General features: G+C 42.2%; 1 protein-coding gene across 1 annotated transcript in view; it reads right to left on the bottom strand.

Annotated features, from left to right (window-relative positions):
- Positions 1-18571, bottom strand: part of OGFOD1 (2-oxoglutarate and iron dependent oxygenase domain containing 1) — a 214463-nt gene that overhangs the window by 137396 nt on the left and 58496 nt on the right. Inside the window, exon 6 of the mRNA XM_078671565.1 lies at positions 3963-4054. Coding sequence (XP_078527691.1) covers positions 3963-4054 — 92 coding nt within the window. The remainder of the gene's footprint in view (positions 1-3962; positions 4055-18571) is intronic.

Here is an 18571-nt window from a genome sequence, read left to right as displayed (position 1 = left end):
ACAGAATTACCAGAGGCCTCCCCGATGGAAGACCGGCTACTCAGAGTTCATGGAGGAAAGGGCCACCTCATTCACATACCGGAAATTACTGAATAACTTACCAGACCCCACTGCCACACTTAGAACCAAATGGGCAACAGAAGTGGGAGATTTCACTGATCAAGAATGGCAGGAAGCTCTAGCGTCACCAAAAGAGGTGGGAATATCTAGTAGGCTCAGGCTGGTACAACTGAAGGTACTCCACCGTATGTACTACATGAGAACCACCTTACATAAACTGCAAAGAGCAACACACCCATTCTGCCTCAGGGGGTGCGGGGAGGAGGGAACATTTTTAACACACTATTTGGGATTGTCCGGTTTTGGCAAGCTATTGGTGATATTGCTCAGAAATCGGGGGCAGTGGAGGCTCCGACTTTGGCGACATGGTGTAGAAATATGGACTTAACGATGGTCACTGAACGAACAGTATACGAAACCAGGGGCAGCCCACGGAAGTGGAATAAAGTTTGGACAATGTGGAATCATTTTCGTGGAGAAATCTGTGACCCACTGCCGGAGTCTGAGGGGGAGAGGTCAGATGAAGAGGAAGAAGAGGGGTGAAGAATTAGTTGAGGGTTACAGGAAGGGTAATACAAAACCAAAAGCACGAAGCAGTAGACCAAGGTTCAGCACATCAACTTATTCTGTTTCTCAAATTTGTCCGGTGCAACAACTCTCACCATCCACTGCCAGGGATGTCCGTCAAACAAAGTTTTTACAAGAAATTTAAGAGGTGCACACAACGAAGTCAGAGATACCAAAAAAGTTCAAAGATTTTCAAAATCCTCTGTTTTTTCTTTAATTGATTCTTTATTTTCTCTTTTGAGATATGCAGGCACAGCCAACGCGTTTCATTCCCTATTACTGCCTTGGGAATTTCATCAGGGCATTGGAAAGGATCATCCGAATACGATGGTCCAGAGTGTAGTCACACCTTCGATATAAGTGCTAGAATGGTATTATGTCAATAATATTGACCCACGTTTTCCGTTAATAAACAGTCCGTATGGCAAGTGAGATTTAATATGGAGATTGGATTGCCTCTGTCAGTAATATCCGTCCTCCTTCCTGAAAATGGGGCAATCTCAAGAATGGAACCATTAATAAACGGTCCGGTTTATAAACAAAGTTCAGTCTAGTGAAAGGGATGGTCTGAGTAGATTATCAGCCAACATCCATCAGCGTTACCGTGATAAACTCGGCGTGCGGAGCCTGTGATAAGGTCTCCGCAGTCTTCTGCTCCCCCACGCGGATTACAGGAAGGGTAACTAGAGGAATGATAAGATCTACACACAGTTAATCTAGTCTGCTGTGAATATATTATGTGATTTCATTGTGTTAAGAAATTGCCTGATTTATGCCATGCAATGTACTGCAAATTTATTGCGGATTTAATAAAAACAATTAAAAAAATAAATAAATATATATAGGTTATTATTTTTTTCTGAACAAGGGGTTCATTCCCCTTCCCATGCAATTCCAGGTGGTAAACGCACACTAGGTAAATATATATACCTCGGGTTAAGCATTTACTGGGTGTGCAAGTACACCACAATGCCAAGTTTCGGAATTTCAGAATGGGTAAAACACTATGATGTTAAGTGTTTTTCTCTGTTCGAAGCTGTGCAACCTCTGAAAGTGCAGGGTTTGCCCACACAAATTGCACTACATTTTATATGCTGCAACGTGTGCATGCAAACGTCTCCTGTATTAGAGCTATAGCCCGATTCAGGCACAATGTGGGGTTTGTGCTGCAATGGGATTTGCTCATGATGGGGAATGACCGACAAAGTGTTCAAAAGGCAAGGAGGATGCAACTTTTGACTACGGTAGTCTTCAAATAATTAATTTTGCAGATTATCAAACAATAATAGGTTGAATATGGAGACCATGGCAGAAGAGGCCGGTAGAGAAGCATAATGATAAACAAAAATCATTAATTTCTCTAGCTAGAAAGCTTAATCATAAAATATTTTTGCAAAGTACCGCCTAAACTTAGCAGTGGTGGGGGGAGAGATAGAGATGTCCTTAATGTGTGTAAGTATGTGGTATTTATACAGCGCAAACCTAGCGGAAGGTCAGTGGAGATTTGTACAAAGTCAAAGACACTGTCAAAGTGTTAGTGGAGGAACAGCTGGTTTTCTAAAACTGAAAGAGGGCCGTGACTGCTTTGTGATGTTATGTTCTTTAAAGAGGTAAGTCTTCAGCTCTTTCTTTATTGGAGAAGGGTTTGGGACAGTGGTGAAGTGTTTGGACAGTACCCTGATGGATACGGCGTGTTATTCGAGATCCTGGGTGAATAGATGGGAGAAAGCCTTTTCATTGCTTTTACTTTTTTACACGTCTTGGTCAGCAGAGATTGTGAGCTTGTCAGGGAAGTATTCCGAGGTGTTCGTTATTATGGTGGCTTTGTAGATAATAAAGCTGTTTTGAACATAGTGCATGCAGGCAGGGTAGCCAGTGAAGTTTCATTAGGATCAGGGTGGTGATGTGCTCATATTTCTGCAGATCCTTGATAGGGTGTGCTATGACATGTTAAAAGCCCTTAAGGGGAGCCACTGTGGAGTCTGTGAGGCAATGGAGCAGAGTATTTAAACCACCAAGGTGCAAGAGTACAATGGCTTGGACACAAGTGCTCATGTTGCTTTCTGGGACGAATCGTTTCTCTTTCTTTAGAAGAGATGAAAGCACGCTATCTTGGTTTCTGGGCAATGTGTTCATTGTGGGTAAGATTGGTGTCCAAGATTAATCCAAGTGACCCGACATCAGTTGAAAAGTGAAGTTTGAATCTGTCCAGGTTCATGTAGTTGATTCAGATTTGAAACAGGGATTGATTTGTTCTTGGCACACAGCAGGGATTATGGCTTGATTGGGTTGTGCTTCAAGTAGGTCCTGGACATCCAGGACTGAATGAGGTGCAAGTCGTTTTTGACGCTTTGGATGTCTGAAGAAGAGGAGATTTTCAAATAAGGTTGTGTCATCTGCATATTGGTGAATCTGTATGCTGTTTTCAGATGGCAGGGGAACAAATGGAATCCTGAGGAACTATACAGGTGATCAGAATCTTATCGGACCCGGCAGTTCAAAATGGTACTAATTGGATTGGTACAAGGAGAACCAGTGAAGGATATTTCCAGTGAATCCTATTCAGGATTTTAGGGTGTGGATGGGTGGTCGGAGGAGAAGGGTGGTCGACTGTGATGAAGGCAGCTAAGGGGTCCAGTAATATTAGAAGGAAGTGGTTGTATTTATCTGCGGCCAAGGAGGCATTGTCTATCATTTTTTAATAGCGGACACCATGCTACAGTGTAATCGGACACAGAATTGACAGTTATGCAGAAAAAGTACTTTAACGTGTACAGTGAGTTTCTTCAGGAGTGGGATGACCTAGCCTGCCTTGCGAGGCTCAGGAAAGATTTCTTATTTCTCAAATTGCAGGCCTTCTTAGTCACAGATTAGTTAAACAGGAGTTTTGGGGATGAACAAGTATTGGAGCAATCGATTACTGAGTACAACTGATTGTCAGAACATAAAGAAAGGGGAGGCATTCCAGATGCAATATGACTAAGTATTGGGCTACGCTTAAAGTCTTAGATTTGAATTTCTAGTCAAATACTAATTTGGTAATCTGAAAAGTGTGACTAGCAACATGGTGGAGTTTACTGTCCTTAAACTTGTAATATAAAAGCAATGTTCAGCAAGAACAGCCTTCTAGAGCAAAAGGCGTAAACTAATTTACTCTGCATAACACATGTGCTTCTGAAGTTCCCTTGTTCACAAGTCAAAAGTAAAACAAATGTTCACAACAAGTCCAAGGTCAAAAGGAGGCACACAAGCTCCAGTTAAGATGACATATTGGCCCATAGCATGACATCTGTACATAGCCCTATGATTCTCACCGCTAGTGCAGCTGGTCATACCTGATGATATGAAACTGGAGAAACTTCAAAGAACGCGAACAGGTTTGTGACTGGAGTCAATGACTTCTCAATCTTCACAGGCTGGAAATTTTCTAAACAAAAATAACAGAATGTGTGGACATGGTGGCAATGTGAAAGGTGCTGCAACAGGAACATGCATTTACAGTGGAGCTATTCTTCCCTATAACAGTACAGCGTAACCAGCATTACCATAATGATCCATTCAAAATATGTTCTGTTAGAAGACTATGATCCAAACGGTAAACAGGATAACTCTACTGTGCTTCGCAACAGACAACCCATGATGTTAGAGTATCGTAGATTCAATAAAAAGAATTGTTAATCAGTATGGTTACTGTATGCAAGTATGTAGGAACGAAACAATCTGGTATTAGTGGATAACCACTCAAAGCTCTTTGGCAACACAGGTTAATAGGTAGCAAAGTTAGCAATAGGCGACTGGCCATTAGATACTGCAAATAAGTGAAGGGTGTTCCGAGGATGAAGTCCCCTTGTAAGCAGAAAGAAACAGGCCAGTCTTCAGACTAAGGCTGTAGGTTGCCTTGGAGTCCAAAATGTACCGTTAAGGAATTCTAAATTGTCCAACCTGGGACCTGCAAATATCTTCTGCAAATTCATTTGTATGTGCCTGGACCGACAATGAGTGATTTCTGGGTGACTGAACTCTGGCAGGGTTGTAGAGCTGGTGGCTATGGGAGCAGTCAAAGAGTTATATAACCAACAAATGCTACCACAGTGTTTGAGGAAAATAAAAAAAAAAGTGTGTAGTCAACAGCCATGACCAAATGCATGTGACAAGATCATCTACTCATAAATTAAGCATTGGCAAAGTAAGTAGGTCTCACCTTTGAGAGGAGTTAGCGGACCTTTCGGCTTTGCCAGTGCTTTTTGCCAATACTGAACAGCATAGTCAAAAAAACAAATCAAGGATTTCAAAGCCAACAGGTCTCACCTAATAGAGCTATTGGCGTTGGCAATTATTTTTAGCCACACTGTAGAGCAACTCGGGTGGTGTGCAGCATAGCTGAAAATAGTTATTTTTTTAATAAGTGCTATGATGTGAGGATCAACAACAAACAAACGGGGGTGTGGGCTAAGGGACGTGGTAACAGAGTGAAAGAAAGATGTGGGTGGGGCGAGAGGGCATGTGAGAGACAATGGGGAATCACCCCTACAGCAGAGGGTGGACGGGAGGTTTTGGAGAAGCACAGGGGTAAGAGGTAGGTGGGTGGGAGAGTATAGGGCAGCAAGCTGGCAAAGACGGGTGGGTGGGAGGGGCTAGAGAAGCAACCTGACAATAGAGGGTAGATAGGCAGGGCTTTGGCAGCAACCTGCAACAGGGGTGAGTTGGAGGGGTTGGAGTCAGAAGCTGACAATGGAGGATGGGAGGGATGTGCTGGAGTAGTAAGTTGACAACAGAGGGCGTGTGGGCGGGACTGTGGGATCGAAGTGACAACAGAGGGTGGGCAGGAGGGCTGGGGCAGCAAACTAACAACAGGGTGTCAGTAGGCAGGGCTGGGCGAGCAAATGGACAAGGAGTGGAAGGGGAAGCAAGACCCACAAGGGAAGGTTGATTGTCAGCAAGGAAGAATGGCAACTGAAAGGGGGAGAGAAAGAGGAGCACAGAGGGGAGAATTAGTCAGGAGGAAGACAGTTGGAAAACACATGCACTCTTTTAAAGTGCTCAAACAAAAAGAAAAAAGTAACATATGAAAAATGAGTAGTGGGAGGACACAAGTAATGCATCCTTGTTCCAGGGGAGGGACGAACACAAGCAGTGGAAGGACTGGCTGAGGTCGGTGGCATGACACACAGCGGGAATGCCATGGGAAGGAATATCCAGGTAACACAGCAAGAAATCAAATGCACTTACATAGAGTGCTGAACACAAAAGTAGTCCCCTGAATGCAAACCGGGAAGGATAAAAGCTATCAAATCAACAAAAGGGTGGTAAAGAAGCTATGTTTCAGGGGAGGGACAACACAAGAGCAATGGGAGCATTCAAACAAATAGCAACCTACATTGACATGAAAGCCAATCAATGATTACCAATGGGCTGAGCCAAAGCCCACTATAAGTATTGGTATTGTACACAATAGGTGTTTTTCCATTATTGATAGCTAACAAGTGGTCTGTAGGCAAGACCCAAAAGAGGCAAACCCTCACCCAGACAGGGTGGCATGCTTCATCATTAGACTGTTCCTCACCAAGACAGTCCTTCTGTCTGAGGTAGGGTCGCCTCGAGCTTAGGCAAAGGTAATTATAGAGGAAGTAAACAAAACATTCCCACTTTTTTTTAAATGTTCCTTGATACTGCCCCAAGGTTCTCTAACAAAATAGATTTTGGAGTTATTCAAGTCTTAGAATTTTTTTGTGGTAGGTCATATTTTATTGTATGCAGTACCAATGGTGTGTATCACTTACAACGCAACTTTTACGTCGTAATGCTGTTACAACGCAGCTATTACAACGCAGGATCCATTACAACGCATGGCATTACAACGCATGGCATTACATCGCAGATGCTATTACAACGCATACCATTACATCGTAAGTATTGGTAAGTATATAATTTATTTTAATTTTATTTAATATTATATAAATGATTTAATTAATATTAATTATAAATAAAAATAAATAAAAATATTTATTTATGTTTTTAAATATTATAAATTAAATTTATTAATTTAAGTAATTTTGTACAGGGGTGTTTTTAGGTTTCAGGGTAGGGTTTAGGTTTTGGGGTACAGGGGTGTTTTTAGGTTTCAGGGCAGGGTTTGGGTTTTGGGGTACAGGGGTGTTTTTAGGTTTCAGGGTAGGGTTTGGGTTTTGGGGTACAGGGGTGTTTTTAGGTTTCAGGGTAGGGTTTGGGTTTTGGGGTACAGGGGTGTTTTTAGGTTTCAGGGTAGGGTTTGGGTTTTGGGGTACAGGGGTGTTTTTAGGTTTCAGGGTAGGGTTTGGTTTTTGGGGTACAGGGGTGTTTTTAGGTTTCAGGGTAGGGTTTGGTTTTTGGGGTACAGGGGTGTTTTTAGGTTTCAGGGCAGGGTTTGGTTTTTGGGGTACAGGGGTGTTTTTAGGTTTCAGGGCAGGGTTTGGGTTTTGGGGTACAGGGGTGTTTTTAGGTTTCAGGGCAGGGTTTGGGTTTTGGGATACAGGGGTGTTTTTAGGTTTCAGGGTAGGGTTTGGATTTTGGGGTACAGGGATGTTTTTAGGTTTCAGGGCAAGGTTTGGGTTTTGGGGTACAGGGGTGTTTTTAGGTTTCAGGGCAGGGTTTGGGTTTTGGGGTACAGGGGTGTTTTTAGGTTTCAGGGCAGGGTTTGGGTTTTGGGGTACAGGGGTGTTTTTAAGTTAAATAAAATTAATTATATTATATTAATTACATTTCTTAATTAAAATAATTAAATTAAATACATTATTTTAAATAATTTATTTTAATTACAATCAAAAAAATATTTAAATTAAACTAATTTAATTATATTAATTAAATAAAATTAATTACATTTTTTATTAAAATTAATTTAAATAAATAATTACTATTATTTTGATTAAAATAATTTAATTAAATTAAAATAATTACATTTTTTTTAAAAAGGTATACTTACCTATACTTACGATGTAATGCCATGCGTTGTAATAGCATCTGCGATGTAATGCCATGCGTTGTAATGGATCCTGCGTTGTAAAAATTGCGATGTAACGGTCTGCGTTGTAAAATAACGCGTTGTAACATCATAGATCCAGTACCAATATGTACCTTTTGGTCAATACCAAATGCAGTCTCCTGAGACAGCGTCTGATGCTATGCCTTGGCATTAACCCATTCTGGTAACGCTGAACAAGGAGGTTTTAACCTTCGCCAATTAATTCGCCAAGAATTTTGGGAGAAATTTGATCTCTGCGTTGATAAGCGATATTGGCAAGTAAGAAAATAATTGCTCAGAGATTTTTATCAGCTTTGGTACGAGAACTATTGTGGCCCCCACATAAGTCATTCACTAAGAGGAAAGTCTTGAGATATTTCGTTTAGCAGCGAGTGCAGATAGGGACTAGTAAATGATCCATGATACGGGTTGTTTGTTTCAGCCACAGACTATGGATATTTTTCATATAAAGATTTATAGTATGGTACAAAGTTATCTTCTGTGTTGTGGGCATCAGAGATCTAGTTACACTACTTTGTTTTAATCATAGGGATCACTTTTGTGTTTGTTAGTTTACCTTATTTATCTCCAAATCGTGTGTGTGTGTGTGTGTATGTATATATATATTCACTGAAAAAACCATAGGTTATAGACCATATATAGTTAGGAATTAGCATTTACAAAACCTTGAAAATTCACTGAAAAAACCATAGGTTATAGACCATATATAGTTAGGAATTAGCATTTACAAAACCTTATTTTACTCACACAAAACCATTGAAATTCCATATATAGTTAGTTGCACTAACTATATATCGCGCACCCGCAATCCACTGCTGATGATGTCACATATTACATCCTTCATGACATGGTCAGTGACATCACTGATGACATCACTGATGACATCTCAAATGACATCACTGATGACATGACTGATAACAACATCCAGTGATTTTTTGTTTCTGTAAAGTTTAAATATGTCTTACATATTGAAGATTGAGTGGATGTGTAAGTGTCTGGACGAAGGATTTAGTAGGTGCATGACTAACTGTATGAGTGAGTGATTAAATGTGTCTCACTGAGTGCATGGGTTAGTGACTAAACTGTCTTAATTTGTGCATCATTATGTCTGTTGTTCTGTAAACTGCTGCATGTGTTGATCAGTAGCTGTATGAGTAACTATATGGGTTATTGATTGATTGCCCAAGTATTTGTATGGGAGACTGAGTGTGTGTGTGGCTGGCTGGGAGGTGTGTGACTCTGTGCAGATCAATGTGTACTTGTATCAATGATTGTATAAGAAGGTAAGTATGTGTTAGTATATGTTTGAAAATGTAAGGTGCTCTATGTTTAACTGTATAGACAAGAAAATGGAAGTGTCATTGATTCTTTACATGACTGACTAGGTGAGTGAGTAACTCCATGGATGAGTGGCAGACTGTGACTGTCTGTATAGGTGTATGAGTGCATATGATAGTGTTGTAAAGATGAGTGATTGTATGTATGAATGATTGTATGGGTGAATGAGTGAAGGTGTGTGTAGACGTAGGAATCAGTGAGTGCGTATGTAGTAACTAGTATTGGTGTGTCAATGGTTTCAAAAATTATACTCTGTATTTAACACTGGGTGAAACAGAGGTTATATTAAAATGTGAGGAGATGCATTGTATTGTCACATGAATGATATCATCAGTGATGTGGTCATTGATGTCAAATGAGATGTCATCAGTGATGTCATCAGTGATGTCATTTGAGATGTCATCAGTGATGTCATCAGTGATGTCACTGACCATGTCATGAATGATGTAATATGTGACATCATCAGCAGTGGATTGCGGGTGCGCGATATATAGTTAGTGCAACTAACTATATATGGAATTTCAATGGTTTTGTGTGAGTAAAATAAGGTTTTGTAAATGCTAATTCCTAACTATATATGGTCTATAACCTATGGTTTTTTCAGTGAATTTTCAAGGTTTTGTAAATGCTAATTCCTAACTATATATGGTCTATAACCTATGGTTTTTTCAGTGAATTTCATTGGTTTTTTAACAGCTAATATCTGTAGCTGTAAAATGTATTCTTCTTTAAATCCAAAAATATATTTTATATGTTTATGAATAATTTTTTTTAAAATATTTTTTTTTCTTCGTTCCCGCTTCGCGAATCGGGAAGCTTCCCGTTAGCTGACCTTGATGCCGCGAAATAGACCGCGAGCCGGTAAACGTTTCTTTACCGCAACTGCCGCGTTAGAAAACAACATCGTGACGCCTCCCGTCCGCATGACGTTTCGCGTTGTCGCGTGATACGTCATATGACGTGCTACGTTAGCGAACTGGTACGCGAAGCGAGTCGCAAAGCGCAGGTTTCTGGAAGCAAACCGGGAGGCCCTGCAAAGCGCTTAACGTAAACACAGCAGGTCATGTGACTTGGTAATAACACTTTTCATTGGTTCATTTCACTTTTGGTTTCCTAATGATGTAAGACTAGGTCATATAATCTAAAATGAACACTTTTCATTGGTTGAGAACTCTTGTTTTTCCCAAATGATGAAAATCCCTCCTTCTTTCCTCACTCTGACTTTCATCATTGTGAGAGAAAGACCCTTTGTGATCACCGAGCAATGGCTTCTTTAGTAGCTTCAGCTGGTGCTTCCCCACCACCTCCACCACATCCAAGGAAGAGTGGACCACCTGCTCAAGTTATAATTCAACAAGAAGAGGAAGAAGAGGAACAGGACGACGAGCACGAAGAGAGGCAGTTTTTGCCTGAGCAGCCCAGGACGTCTCACCGGAAAGAAAACTTCATTTGGCAATTTTTTAAAATTCCCAAAGGTCAGAAAAAAGGTAAATGCAAGATACGTAACTTGCCTTATATGTCAAGATAGACTGTCCAGAGGAACCGAGAAAAAATACAGTTTCGGAAACTACACAATGCATCGCCATATGACTAGGTGGCATCCTAACAACTACAGTGCTGCACAGTTTCGGAACGACCTAGATAATCTCCCTATTATGGCCAGAAGATCTGTTGTACCGGAAGTAACGGGACCAGAGGGCAGGGAGATGGTGCCAAATATACAAATTAAATTTGGTGAAGTAAAACACATCTGCGTATTTTGCGATGGATTCATTTCCTACGGAGAAAGAAGCATCACTCTGATCAACAGAGCTATTGACTATCATATACAAGTTTGTACGAAACGCCCAAAATAATAAATACTTCTTTTTTTGTTTTGTTGCTCCTGTTGAGCCCTTTACAATGAATCGTTTTCATTGCCCCCTCCAAGAAAAACCCAAAAAAATATAAAACTGTTCAGAAAAATTCAAAAAAAGTAAAAAAATGTTCAGAAAAATAAAAAAAATATAAAACAACAAAAACAATTAAAAAAAAAGTTCTTTTCAGAACTACCTCCCCGTTATTAAAAAATTGGTACAATATTTGGAACTGTGCCAACCTCTATTTCTCTTAGTTCGCTTCCCAGTTCGCTCGCCGGTATGCGAACCGGAAGCGAACCAAAAACAGTAAGTATAAGGGAAGGAAACAGACACTTATGTTAAAAGAAAGACAGCTATAGGGGAGTAAACTAGAGATACTATTACCCGTAATCCACTGCTGATGATGTCACATATTACATCATTCATGACATGCTCAGTGACATCATCAGCAGAGGATTGCGGGTTTTTTGGCAACGTGCCTTATCCACGGTTTAATAACGCTGCCTTTTGCTTTATATAAGTTTTCAAATTGTATGAAATATATACCAATAGGTCGTTATGAACCTTTAGGTAGTGCTTTTCTTCATGAGGTCTGGTCGCTTCCATACACATACAGATGTTTCAAAGATGATCAAGAAGTTTATCTGAATGGAGAGGAATGCACTGAGACGCCAGATCATTCACTAATGTGTAGGCACATACAGTTACACGGTTCATGCAACAAACACCGACCAAATATGGCTTGCGTGTTGCAAGGCACGCCAGTTCCTGCTATCATCCCCACGTTCAAGTTGTTGGAAAATGGTAGTTATTTGATGCTCAATAATGAAGATTGTTCTGGGTTAATTAAAAGTATTCCTTTTATCGTAACAGTAAGTGAACGGGTTATTTGCTGCAGAAATGTTCTATTTCCTCCCACACATGAACATAGGGAGTTTTCAATCTCGCCACAAATACCAACCTTGGGAGCAGATTTCAACGGCATGGCAAGAATAAGAGCTCTTTTGTCTCAGAGAGAGGTGGCCTTGAGTTCGGCCCGTGAAACTTTCGTGCTTCACATAGCGAACACCCGTACAGAGGTGCAGACCCTTTTCAATTCAGATTTGCCTTTCCATTTCAGCAAGATGGTTCGGACTATCTCTAACGCATCCTCCACAAAGGCCCTGGCGCACTTTTTTAAAGTTGTTACCAGTGGTCTCGTGACTTCATTTGAGAAAATCTTTGGAGTCATCCCTGCTTTCTTTCATTGTATTTTTTCCACTCTGCTTTGTGGATTGCCATTTTTACTTGCATTACCAGCGGACGCTCTTGTGCTTTTTTACATTTTTAAATATGGATGTCCCTCCTATGCAACCTCCCGCCCTGCAGCTGCTGACACTGTTCCGCAATCGCATGCTAGAATATTATGGCACAATGCCGTTGGCGATATTAAGCACGGCATATGGATTATCTTTTCGATTCTCCTACTTCACCTGTGTCCAGCCTGTATTTCACTGCCTGACCTGTGATTTCGATTGGGCCATTGATTTGTGTCTCTGCGGACCGGTTTCTCCTGACGTCGACTTTAATCAGCTGATGACTCCTATCATTACTCACGAGTTGGTTTGTCCTGGCGAAAGGATTATGGCTGTGGCATTGATGCATGGACTAATTGGTCCCTGGAATTTACTGGCGGCAACACAGTCTTTCTTGGAACAGAGCTTTCTTGAAAACCCACCGAGCTGTCCTCTGATGGTGATAGAGGATCCGGTGCTGGGAGAGCACGTATGTTCTTTTCCGCTTTTAAATTGGATGGCTGAACTGTTTTCGGATGAAGACGGTGACTTCCTATTGGAGGCTGTTGCAGCTTATTTTGCATACACAGTTATGTCATAGACCTTTTTCATGTTTGATATGCTGAGTACTAGCATTTCATTGACAATTCATTGACTTATTTGTCAAGTTTTTATTATTTACCTTGCCTATTGGCTTAAGACTCGATAAAGTACTTGGCTGTTTTATTTTTCTTTAGCATTAAATTTTCCTAGTTTTTAATGCTTTACCTTGCGGACCGTCCACATATAAGCTTGCAATCTGCTCTCATGAGATGGCACTTCTATTATCTTATTCAGTTCGTTTCCGGATCATGGGGAGGTGTCATCTAGGTCCTGGATATCTTTACACCGTGTTAAGTTAGCATGGGCTCATTACCGGTTTAAACGCCATTTTTCCTTTTTTGCAACTTCTGCACACGACACTTAGTTGTTGCTTTAGCTTTCAACCTAGTAGTTCATCGTGGTTTACATGAGAATAATATGTTATTGCTCTACTATCTGCTTTGCTTGTTAAACTATATCTGTACAGCGAGTGCTAAAGTTTCAAGAACAACACGATACAGAATTGTTATGAGGTCTGATCTCCACGACTTCATACTCATAACATAAGTGCAACTTCTGCCAATTCTGGGCATGAGGCGGGTTTTATATTGCTTTGCCGAACACACATACACAACACTTGATGCGGTTCACATGAAGAGAGAGCTGGTGTATGCTGATGTGATTCCTTCAAATCTAAGACACTAAAGTATGGGCACGCCCTAAACCAACACAAAGAGACCTTCTTAGCAAATAATATAATATGTGTATTAGGGAGGGTGAGATATAAGCAGCCGCGGGCCGTGGAGGGAGTTACGGTGAGGCAGGGAGGCGGGGAGGGGGAGAAGTAGGGTGGAGCCCTCTCCACCCTGCCCCTCCCCCTCCCCGCCCCACCGTAACTCCCTCCACGGCCCGCGGCTGCTTATAAGTGTTGCTAACTCTTATTCATTTACAGCATGTTAACATACTGTCACCATTCGCTTTTTATGTACTAGTAACTATGCTGGTAATTTTGCTACTGATAATATGTGTACTTGTATTATCTAAGATACTACGCCTGAGAAGACGGCATTAGTAAATAAACATTTCAAATACACATGTGTTCTTCTTAACTCCATGTTCTGGTTTCTAAGAAATATATAACGACCGACTGTTCATGAGTTCCACGTATCCTGAGGTACTATAAGTTCATATTCTGGATTGTCTAAACATTGAGAGTTTGTTATATCCAATGTGACACTGTACCTAGCTTGCTAAGGGGTTTTTGATTACTAAGGTGAGTTTTGGGACACCCTAATTCGCCGAGGTTCCAATCCTCTGTCCACAGTTCTGTGTGAGAACAGAAACCCTGCGACAGGGGCACCCCCGACCCTTGCTGGAGCTTCATCACACTTGCGATACAACTCCAGCAATGCGCCACCTTTACGGCACAGATACATCACGCATCTGTGCTGTTTTTGCCCCATGATGCGCCGCATTGTAAATGCAGCACACCATAGGTGACGGAACAGCGGCACAGAATGACTAACACATCCCTGGTGATGCGCCAGTCATCATAAATCTATCCCTATGCTTCTTATCTTGTTAGAGATGAACCGCCATATGTATCATCAAAGTTTTTTGCATTTCCTAAATAGCTAACTTTAAGGAATAAATAGCGATTCTTTACCATTCCTAGTTTGCGATGAGCTATTTGCTAATTACAAATTACCCATTCATTTCCTTCATTTCCATAGGGCGGTTGGACTCACTTTTAGCTCGAACGGCTGAATGGATTTGCACGAAACTTGGCAAAATTGTAGGGACTGGTAGCCCGATGTGCCTTTGCTATGTCTCAAGATATATGCTCCAGTGGTTTTTACGAAAATTAACTTTGAAAAATATATATTGGGCTACATTGGCCTATATATATGTTGGAACCCAAATGTAGCCCAATGTAGCCCAATGAAGCCCAATGAAGCCCAATGTAGCCCAAAGATGGCCGCCAGAGACGAAAAAAAACAAATGTAGCCCAAATATCAGCCAGATGTAGCCCAACTATAGCCCAGTGACAGAATGACCAATCAGCGTCGCAAACCTCCGTTACGCGAAGCGGAGCGCTGTTACAGATATATATCTTTTTTTGAACGTTAATTTCTCAAAATCCACTGGAGCACATATATTGAGACCTAGCAAAGGCACATCGGGCTACCAGTCCCTAATATTTTACCAAGTTTCGTGCAAATCCATTCAGCCGTTCGATTATTATTATTTTTTATTTTTTTTGCCCCGCGGGGCCCTTTTAAAACCTCCACATCAAACCTAGGGGGTCAGCGAGGATCTACTATTCCCCCTTATGGTCATTTGCCCCTTCGCTTTCGCCTCCTCTTGTCTCTCGATCCTACCGAGAGACAAGATGGCGGCCGCTACGGACTGTTTGGAATGTTGACAGACGCCGGAGAACCAATCAGCTTCGCTTCACAAAGCTCCGTTGCGCGAAAAGTACGCGTCCTGGAGCGCTGCCCGGTCCGCTGTTACAGATATATATCTTTTTTTAAACGTTAATTTCTCAAAATCCACTGTAGCACATATATTGAGACCTACAAAAGGCACATCGGGCTACCAGTCCCTACAATTTTGCCAAGTTTCATGCAAATCCATTCAGCCGTTCGGGCTAAAAGTGAGGCCAACCGCCCTATGGAAAACTCAATGTTAAAAACACGTTTTGGGACCCCCCTTTTTTCTCGGCCCCCCCTTGACGAACCCCCCCAAATTTTCAAGGGCTGCTCAGAAACAAAATGTGCCATTTTCCTGAAAATTTCAGCCAATTCCGTCCACAAACGCCAAAGTTATTAGACATAGAATTTTCAAAAATCCCATAGAGAAAAAATCCTAACTATATATACCTACTGGCGACCGCCAGTAGGTAATATATATATATATATATATATATATATATATATATATATATATATATATTACCTACTGGCGGTCGCCAGTAGGTATATATAGTTTAGGATATATAGTTAGGATTTTTCATCCAATGAAAAGTGTTGTTTTTAGGTCATATGATCAAGCCTTCCATCATTAGGAAACCAAAAAAAAAAATGAACCAATGAAAAGTTTTATAAACAAGTCACATGACCTGTTATGCGGCATAGGGTATAAAATGCGGAGAAAATACGTTGGCACGTGAGGCGGCGTCAGTAGCGGACCGATGTGCGAATAGGCCGAAGGCGCCAAGATCCGGATGGCACCGAGGTGGTGTCCAGCAAGTTGCAGCACTGGTGTGGCCATCCTACAATGCTGAAAGTCGGCGTGGGGCGCCCCGTTGGCCTGTGAATTTGCGTCAGTAGCGGACCGATGTGCGAATAGGCCGAAGGCAGCACAACGCGCCAAGATCCGGATGGCACCGAGGTGGTGTCTAGTAAGTTGCCGCACTGGTGTGGCCATCCAACAATGCTGAAAGTCGGCGTGGGGCGCCCCGTTGGCCTGTGAGATGGCGTCAGTAGCGGACCGATGTGCGAATAGGCCGAAGGCAGCACAACGCGCCAAGATCCGGATGGCACCGAGGTGGTGTCTAGTAAGTTGTCGCACTTCTGTGGCCATCCTACAATGTTGAAAGTCGGCGTGGGGCGCCCCGTTGGCCTGTGAGATGGCGTCAGTAGCGGACCGATGTGCGAATGGGGCCAAAGGCAGCGCAACAATATTTTCTGACTGACACCACAAGGCGCTGAGATGCCAAGATCCGGATGGCACCGAGGTGATGTCTAAGTTGCGGACTGATGTGCGAATGGGGCCAAAGGCAGCGTAACAATATTTTTTGTATGGAAGATAGCACTAGGCGTTGAGATGCCAAGATTCGGATGGCACCGAGGTGATGTCTAGCAAGTTGCTGTACTGGTGTGGTCATCCTACAATGCTGAAACTCGGCGTGGGTCGCCCCATTAGCCTGTGAGATGGCGTCAGTAGCGGACCGATGTGCGAATAGGCCGAAGGCAGCACAACGCGCCAAGATCCGGATGTCACCGTGGTGGTTTCATAGTTGAGAGGCACTTCATCTGCAGTGGGGCGCCGAGATCCGGATGGCACCGAGGTGATGTCTAGCAAGTTGCTGTACTGGTGTGGTCATTCTACAATGCTGAAAGTCGGCGTGGGGCGCCCCATTAGCCTGTGAGATGGCGTCAGTAGCGGACTGATGTGCGAATGGGGCCAAAGGCAGCGCAACAATATTTTCTGAAGAGAAGACACCAAAAGGTGCTGAGATTCCAAGATCCGGATGGCACAGAGGTGGTGTCTAGCAAGCTATGCAGTTGAGTTGTGTGCGCACTTGCGGCGAATAGGTCGAAGGCAGCATAACAATGTTTTTTGAATAGAAGACACCACAAGGCGTTGAGATTCGGTTACCACCGAGGTGATGTCTAGCAAGTTGCCGCACTGGTGTGGCCATCCTACAATACTGCTCCGAATAACGGCGTGGGGTGCCCGAAGGGGGGGGGAGCCGGCGTGAATGGGCCTTCCTAGGTGGAGGCTCGTCTGCTGTAGTAGGGGGCCCCTTTACCGTTTCAGTTGCCATTCAGCTGAGTTTCGGCTGCTCTTGATGCTACAGCGACAGGCGGCTGCAAGAGGACTCTCAAAATGGCGGCCTGTTCTTTGGATTTGGGCCTGGTCCACTAAAATGGCCCTGGGACACCTTAGAACTCGGACGCTCGATTTTTTTTTCCTTTCCTGTACATGCAAAAAAAGGTAAATGCCCGGTACGTTACACGCTTCATCTGCCACGATGAACTCTCCAGAGGAACCGAAAAAAAATATAGTTGTGGTAACTATACCATGCATCGTCATATGGAGAGGTGGCACCAATTAATTATAGTGCTGCATAAAAGAGAGATTTGGAGGAGAACCCCTGACCTGCTAGTACATTCATCAAAGAAGTGGCACTGAGAGCTTCAGAGGCAAGGGAAACGGTCCCAAATATTTAGAAGAACTTTGGAAAGATTAAAATGACATGTTTAGATTGTGGCAAATTAATTTCATGTGGACAGATGAGTGTTACTCTAATAAATACAGCATATAAACATCATCATAGTCGATGGTTGGTAGAGACATTTTGACTATATCCTGGACCTGCCCGTCCTCGCCCAAAATGGCGCCGGAATAAATGGGACTCGTAACTCCTTGTTGTGTACTGGTTGCAGAACCTTGAAATCACGAGATACGTATGCAGTTTTGAAGCACATGGCGGGCGGGGACGAGAATTGATTGACTATTTCGACATCCCTATTGATATTAAGTTCTGATGTGTTATTGATTACTGTACTGTTGAAAGTTCGAATTAACGTCACCCATGGTACTTGCCCGCAAATGTATATCTAGATAATTTTATTGTAACTGGCCCTGTCGTATTTTAATTATAAAATGTACGTCCACCGATTCCGTAACTGTTAGACACCTTAGTTCTTGCAACCTAATGGCCCGCCCGTTACGTTCCTCTACAGTGTAAATGTCTATTCATCATATACGATTACAGTTTGCTCTGTGGCAGGCCCACGTGGTTATAGGCTCGTATTTGTATAATGAAATTTTCACAATAAAGGTTTTTAAAAGAAAACATGGTAGTAGTATATACATTGGTAAAGTTTTTAATAATAGTGACTGTTTTAGAATCATTAAAAGGCAAGTGAAATAAAGCAGACCAATTACATGAAGGGTAAAAGGTATAATACGAAGGAACGCAGTAAAGATAAATGGTCAAGGGCTGTTGTGTTTTCTATTCCTGCAACATAAAGTGATCGATAAGAATCTCATATTCAGGCGTATCGGCGACTAAGACAGCAGGTCGACCCTCTTTTGCTCAAGGGCTCCGTCATGGGACGAAGAAACGCTCTTTTTCTCGA

Source organism: Lissotriton helveticus, chromosome 12 (genome assembly GCF_964261635.1).
Source record: "Lissotriton helveticus chromosome 12, aLisHel1.1, whole genome shotgun sequence".
Taxonomy (NCBI): domain Eukaryota; kingdom Metazoa; phylum Chordata; class Amphibia; order Caudata; family Salamandridae; genus Lissotriton; species Lissotriton helveticus.
Note: the sequence above shows the minus strand (reverse complement) of the source record. Positions and strands in the feature narration are given on the sequence as shown.